Genomic DNA, 7,790 nt, shown 5'->3' with positions numbered 1-7,790 from the left:
AAAAAAAAAAAACAATACAAAATAATCAATGAAACCAAGAGCTAGTTCTTTGAAAGGATAAATAAAATTGATAAACCATTAGTCAGATTCATTAAGAAAGAGAGAGGACCCAAATATATATATAAATAAAGAAAGAAAGAAGGAAAAAGAAAGGGCACACGTGGGTGTTCCACCAGCCCATTTTACACCTCTGCCCCTCCTACCAGTCTCAGTGTGTTTTCTTCTTCTCTAGTTGTAGGAATTCCATTCATCCAGCTTTCAGGTGGTTCTGAATGATGGTTCTGTATTTTAGTTGTTATTTTGATGTGGTTGTGGGAGGCGGCGAGTACTGGCATTTACCTACACTGGTTCCTCCCATTGACCATTTTTTTAATCAGGTTGTTTGTGTTGAATTTTAGAAGTTCTCTTCTTATCCTGGGTATTAATCCCTTATCATATATATGATTTGCAAACATTTTCTCCCATTCTATGGGTTGCCATTTTGGTCTTGATGCAAAAAACTTTCATGAAGACCACTTTGTCTATTTTTTCTTTTGTTACCTGTGCCTTTGGTGTCATTTCCAAGATCACTGCCAAGTCCAATGTCATGAAGCTTTTGTCCTATGTTTTCTTCTAAGGGTTTTATTTTAGAACTAGAGGCCCGGTGCACAAAATTAGTGCAAGGGTAGGGTCCCTAGGCTTGGCTGGCAATCAGGGCTGATTGAGGCCTTCCTTCCCGTGGCTGCCGGCCGCTGGTTGGGGTCTTCCATCATTCCGTGCCACCCCCTGGTTGTCAGTGCATGTCATAATGAGCAGTTGAGCTCCGGGTTGGTCAAATTCCCAAGGGGACAATTTGCATATTAGCCTTTTATTATATAGGATTTATTTAGTTTTAGGTCTTACATTTAGGTCCTTGCTTCATTTTGAGGTAACTTTTTTTTTAATATATGGAAGGGAGAGAGAGATAGAAACATCAATGATGAGAGAAAATCATTGATCAGCTGCCTCCTGTACGCCCCCTACTGGGGATCAAGCCCGCAACCTGGGCATGTGCCCTGATCGGGAATCCAACCATGAATTCCTGGTTCATAGGTCGATGCTCAACCACTGAGTCCCGCTGGCCAGACTTGAGTTAACTTTTGATTATGGTGTTAAGGTCCAACTTCATTCTGTTGCATGTAGATAAACAGTGTTCCTAGCACCATTTGTTGAAAACACTGTCCTTTCTTCATTGAATCAGCTTAGTACCCTTGACAAAAATCATTTGACCATATATGTGAGGGTTTATTTCTAGGCTTTCTATTTTGTTTCTGTATGTCTGTCTTTATGCCAGTACTGCAGTTTTAAAATAAATTTTTTTCAATTGCAGTTCAGTTGTTGATTTGAGATCTTCCTGGTTTTGTTTTGTTAATCCTCACTCAAGGATATTTTTCCCATTGGTTTTTAGAAAGAGTGGGAGGGGGGAGGGGGGGGGGGGGGAGACAGACAGATAGACATTGATGTGAGAGAGACTCATCAATTAGTTGTCTCCTCCACGTATTCTAGGACCAATCCTGCAACCCCAGTATGTGCCCTTGACCTGGAATTGAACTGGTGACCCTTTGGGGTGACACTGTAACCACTGAGAAACACTGGCCAGGGCAGATTAGTCCTGTTGTGTTTTGTTTTTTAAAAAATATGTTTTTATTGATTTCAGAGAGGAATGGAGAGAGTGAGAGAGAGAGAAACATCAATGATGAGAGAGAATCATTGATTAGCTGCTTTCTGCACTCCCCCTACTGGGGATGGAGCCCGAAACAGGGCATGTGCCCTTGACCAGGATCGAACCCGGGACCCTTCGGTCCACAGGCCTACACTCTATCCACTGAGCTAAACTAGCTAAGGCTAGTCCTGTTTTTTAACAAACATTTACAGCTATAAATTTACCCCTTAGCACTACTTTCGCTGAGTCCCATAAGTTTTGGTTCGTGATTTTCCTTTTTATTCTCCTCTAAATATTTTCTAATTTCTCTTGCAATTTCTCCTTTGATCAATTGGCTGTTTAAAAAGTATATTTCTTAATTTCCATAATTTTTGTTTGCGCAGTGAAAGATTCTTCACCATGATCATTGATGTTTCTCCCTTCCTCTCTGAAATCAATAAAACTATATTTAAAAAATAAAATAGAATAGCTACATCAGATCTCCTTTAGTTGGTGTTTCTATGACCTTTGACCATCCTTCTACTTTCTGTTTTTCTGTGTTCTTGCACGTAAGGGGTATTTTTATAAACAGCATATACATTTCCCCTTAAGTCCAGTCTAGCATCCCTTGTCTTATAATAATTGGAATATTTGTTTTCATTCTTTTCCCATATGTTCTTGATTCATTTTTCTACTTTCTCAAAGTACCTGTAACGTTTCCCCCTTTAATTATTCTTTTTAATAGTTATCCTGCACACTCCCTTCATGCACCCTGGACTCAGTAGGGTCTGGCTCTTCACACTTTCCGTACATGAAATTTCCCACAGACTTATTCTCCAGTCTCCTCAGCCCATACTGCTTTGCCAGGCTTCCGTCTGGAATCTTTTCCTTCTGCCCAAAGCGCTTCCTTTAGAGACAGAGACGAGCGTACAGGGGGGGGGGGGGGGGGGGGGGGTGGGGGAGACGACGACTGTATGTGTCTCCCACCAGTGAATGCTCCCAGATTTTGTTTGATGGAAAACACCTTCTGTTTGACAGAAAATCTTTCCTTTCACTTGAACATTTTTGAAAGCTATTTTCCCTGCGTAGAGCATTGCGCTGGAGTTACTGCCTCCTGGCTGCCGGCCTCCGTGCGCTCCCCTGAAGGCGGCGTCTCCCCTCTGCGCCTTGTCTTTGGATCCCAGCAGCTTTCTGAACGTCCTTGAGGTGTGTGGGCTTCACTGCTTTTTGTGGTTCGATGTGAATGTCTTAGAGAATTCTCGCCACTGCTCCTTAGGGAGCCTGAGCAGCGCAGTCTCTTTCTCCTCCCGCGGGGCCGCCTGCCGCCTGAGGGCCCTTGGCGCCCTTCCTAGCAGGTGGTGTACTCATTTCTGTTTTCTTTTTTTCCTCTTTACTCGGAATAGTTCCTGCTATATTCCAACGCCTTTATCATTTTGCAGTGTCTAATCTGCCCTAAGTCCATCTGTTGAATTTGTATTTTCAGATACTATGGGTTGTTTTTTTGTTGTTGTTGTTTTTAAAATATATTTTATTGATTTTTTACAGAGAGGAAGGGAAAGGGATAGAGAGTTAGAAACATCGATAGAGAAATGCCCTAAGTCCATCTGTTGAATTTGTATTTTCAGATACTATGGGTTGTTTTTTTGTTGTTGTTGTTTTTAAAATATATTTTATTGATTTTTTACAGAGAGGAAGGGAAAGGGATAGAGAGTTAGAAACATCGATGAGAGAGAAACATCGATCAGCTGCCTCCTACACACCTGCTACTGGGGATGTGCCCGCAACCAAGGTACATGCCCTTGGCTGGAATCGAACCTGGGACCCTTCAGTCCGCAGGCCGAGCTCTATCCATTGAGCCACACTGGCTAGGGCCAGATTGAATAATTTTGGGTTCTAGAATTTCCATGTCATTTTCAAAAATGTATTGATTTTAGTTTTCTAATAAAAACTCCCCGCTCTCCTCTCTTATTGAACACGTGGTTATTGGAGAGGCCTGCCTGTTGTCCAGCTGGCAGCACAGCCAGCATCTGCTCCTCCTTGGCAGCTGCTGTCGCCTGAGGAACCAGAGCCACCTCCAGGCACACGGGTCAGGGGTCAGCATGACTCCAGGGACCCTGCAGCACAGTTTAACTCTCCTCCTCTGCTCCTCCTTTCTCCAGGATTGTTGGCCCTCACAGATGGGCCGTCCTGATACCCCGAATTCCCAGCCTGTTGAAACCACCTGAAAACCCCAGGTGCAGTGTGGTGCTTCCGTCGGTGTGCCTCCTCTCCGGAGCCCGGCCGCCTCGCGAGCGCTGGCTGTCCGGTTGCTCTCCAGAGCCTTCTGTTTCAATTGGTTGGGGTGACATTGGTCACCATGCGCATGTAGGTTTCAGGTGTGGGTTTCTGTGACCAGATCTGTAGTGCATGGTGTCCCTGCCACCAGAGTCAGATCACTTTCTGTCACCTCCTGTTAGGCCCCCTTCTCCCCACACCCGTACCCCTCCCTCTGGCCCCCACCACACTGCTGTTTGTGTCCGCGAGTCCGTTTTATATCCCGCACACGAGTGAGGTCATAGGGTTCTCCGCTTTCTCTCCCAGTGCCTTCTTTCTTTTGTATTTTATCGTGCTGCTTTAGTTGGCTGTTCTAGGCAGGTGGTTAGATAGCTTGTTGCTTGGCCGTGGCTGTAAACATGTAAAATGTATATATGTTTTAGATCAAGATAGAGTTTTATATTCTCTCCTTTTTTAGCATTATATCTTGGGCATTTCTCCCTATTTAAAAAGTTCTTCAAAATCTGTACTTTTAATGATTACATATATAATGTGACTATTACTATCACATATTTTAATTATTCCCCTATTGTTGTGTATTTATTTTGTTTAAAAGCTTTACTGTAATAAATTTGTTTTGAAGAACTTTTTTTACATAATCAGAGATGCAGCCAAAGTAGAATTTTTGTGACTAAAGATGGTGAATGTTTTAAAATATGTGCTGGGCCCTGGCTGGTGTGGGTCAGTGGGTAGAGCGTCGGCCTGTGGACCGAAGATCCGGGGTTCGATTCCGGTCAGAACACATGCCTGGGGTTGCAGGCTCGATCCCCAATAGGGAGTGTGCAGGAGGCAGCCAGTCAGTGGTTCTCTCTCCTCATTGATGTTTCTAGCTCTCTCCCTCTCCCTTCCTCTCTGAAATCAATAAAAAAATATATTTAAAAAATAAAATGTGTTGGCAGAATGCTTAATGTGGAGGTGCATTTTTATGTTTTTACTGGAGGCCCGATGCACGAAATTCATGCAAGAGTGGGCCTTCCTTCCCCTGGCTGCCAACACTGGCTTCCCTCTGACACCCAGGACCCGGGCTTCCCTCCGGCCGCCGGCTTCATCTGGAAAGTCATCTGGAAGGACAGCCTGTCTAATTAGCATATTACACTTTTATTGTTATTAGACTAGAGTCCCGATGCACGAAATGGTGCAAGGGGCTTGGCCCTTGCAGCCCCGGCTTCGTCCGGAAGGTTGTTTGGCTGTCCGGTCTAATTAGCATATTACGCTTTTATATAGAGAGAGTAACATCATCATCAAAAAGAATTATAATTTAAAATTTTATTGCCTTTGTAATGACTGTTTTCTTTTTATGGAAGTAACGTGCTAAGTAAAGAATATATAGAAAGTACAGACAAGCAATGCTGAAGAAATGGAAGTCATCCGCATGTGCTGTGTGTTACTGCTGTTCCGTGTGTACGGGTCACACTGCACATGCTGCTTTTCACTAGGAGTATCTCAAACATCTTAGAATGTCATTACATATTCTTCTACTGCAATGATTTTCAAATTATTTCAGTTGCTCGCAAAGCAGAGGAGCTGACCTAAGCGCGCTCCCTGTGGGAATAGATGAGACCTCCTTCCTGTGCAGGGGCCGAGGCCTCTGAGGCGGGTGCGGGGGGAGGGGTGGGGCGGTTTAAAATGTGGTCAGCTCATGGTTATTTGACAGGTTGTTGCCGATTGTTTTAGTATAAATAATGCTATGGTGGACATTCTTGATTATTTCCTCAGGGAAATTCCTAGAAATGGAATTTCTGAGTATAAGGGTTTGCATGTTTGGTTAAATACATTTGCTGAATTACACTCCAGAAAAGTCATAGCATATATTTATAAGAAATTATCCATTTAAAAAAGAAAATACCCTTTTCCTACATCTTCACCAATACTTGTTTTGTTTTTGTTTTTTTTTTTTGCTAATCTTTATGGGTTGCCCTCCCCCAAACATTTTATTATGAAAAGTTTTAAGACATAGAGTAAGAGTTAAAGATTTTCTAAAAACATATTTTTATTTATTTTAGAGAAGAAGGGAGAGGGACAGAGAGATAGAAACATCAATGATGAGAATCATTGATCAGTTGTCTTCTGCACGTCCCCTACTGGTTATTGAGCCCACAACCCAGGCATGTGCCCTGATTGGGAATTGAACTGTGACCTCCTGGTTCATAGGTCGATGCTCAACCACTGAGCCACACCAGCTGGGCAAGAGTGAAAGATTTTTTACAGTGAACATTCGTATATTCACCGCCTAGGTTCTACCATTAGTATTTTATTATGCTTGTTTTATCACACATTTATCTATCTGTATTTTTACCCATCCGTCAATCTTTTTTACTTTATTGATGCATCTCCAGGCACATTGTAGATACCAATACAGTTCTACTTCAAAACTTTAGCATGCAATGCACAAATAATAAACATAATAGGAAGAAATAGAAAAACTCTGAAGTGAGATTATAGGGGATGGTCCTCTGTTAGGTTTCTGTAGCATTTAAGTGTTTTTAATAAGCAGCTTTTGCTTTTATAATTAGGCAAACTAAACATCAAGTAAACACTGACTGACAAATCCAATAGGTGTTTCTTAGAATATTTAGAATGTGCAAAAAGCACAATGAGGAGGGAGGAGAAACTCACTAACTCCTATCACCAGAGGCAATTGTGTTCCCCGTGTATGTTTCTTACAGGACTGCGGGGTTGTGTTGTCTCTTTCATGTTGTTTCCTCCTTGCCTAGTCTTAGAGAGTGGGGTGACAGGCGGAGTTCTGTTTAATATTTGAGAATTATGTGTGAGTGCAGGGGCCAGATCCCGGAAGGCCAGGGCCTGGGAACTGGGGGGTGGTCCCAGGTTTGATGCTGATTGCCATGGCACTTTATATCTTTTTATTTCCTATTTTTCTTGCACAGTATGAGTAGGAAACCTGTTTATGCTACAATATGATATATGAGAAAGCTTTCAGCAAGGAGGTGTTGGAGCTGAGGTGTGCGGACCTTCCTAGCGTGTGGTCAGGGACAGAGCCTGCAGCAGCGATGGCCCAGTGCGGGGGCCGGCTCCCTGGCACAGAGCCTCTCCCAGTGCACGCTGCTCAGCATGCAGCTCACCTTGGCCAGTTAAAAGTGAAATGGAAGTTAGTGTGTTTTTATTAAAATTTCCCCTTCATAGAGTTTATTGGGGTGACACTGGTTAGCAGAATTATACAGGCTTCAGGTGCACGGCCGACAGCGCGTCCTCTGCGCAGTGTTCACCACCGGAGCCAGTTCTCCGTCCATCACCACTTACCCTGTGCCGCCCCCAGCCCCCCTCTGAAGGACCCCCCCTCTGAAGGACCCCCCTCTGAAGGAGTGTGCTGTCAGCAGGCCCCTGGGCACGGAGGGTAAGAGTCCCCTTGCTGGCACCTGTTTTGCTCTCACATTGGAGCTGTGGTGGTTGTGAAACCTTGTTTCATACTCAGAGGTTTCCCAGCTTCTTTGCTTTCTTTTTCTGTGTTTATTCCTCTTCCAGACCTCTTCCTGTGCCCACGCTGTTGCCCGGGGCGCAGCGTGAGAGCGAGGAGGACGCCGAGTACATGACTCCCTCCTCGAGGCCCGTGGGCCTTCAGAAGCCGGAGGGGAAGCAGCCCTTCGAGACCGTCCCGAGCCTACGGTGGGTTCCCAGCCGCCCCGCTTGCCCACTGCTGCCTCGCAGCACGCGCGAGCCCCAGTCCCAGCTCAGGCTACAGCCTGCTCACAGCTGTAAGCAAATCTACTTCTGTTTCCTCCCCACCACAGCGTGCGCGCACACACACACTCATACACACACACCACAGCACACACACACACACCACAGCGCACACACACAC

General features: G+C 44.5%; 1 protein-coding gene across 1 annotated transcript in view; it reads left to right on the top strand.

Moving 5' to 3' along the window:
• CBL (Cbl proto-oncogene, E3 ubiquitin protein ligase) overlaps nt 1-7,790 on the top strand; it is an 85,637-nt gene that overhangs the window by 74,573 nt on the left and 3,274 nt on the right. Inside the window, exon 11 of the mRNA XM_014539878.1 lies at nt 7,454-7,594. Coding sequence (XP_014395364.1) covers nt 7,454-7,594 — 141 coding nt within the window. The remainder of the gene's footprint in view (nt 1-7,453; nt 7,595-7,790) is intronic.

This window comes from Myotis brandtii, unplaced genomic scaffold (assembly GCF_000412655.1).
Source record: "Myotis brandtii unplaced genomic scaffold, ASM41265v1 scaffold105, whole genome shotgun sequence".
Classification (NCBI taxonomy): domain Eukaryota; kingdom Metazoa; phylum Chordata; class Mammalia; order Chiroptera; family Vespertilionidae; genus Myotis; species Myotis brandtii.
The sequence above is the reverse complement of the archived record's forward strand: the minus strand, read 5'-3'. Positions and strand labels throughout refer to the sequence as shown.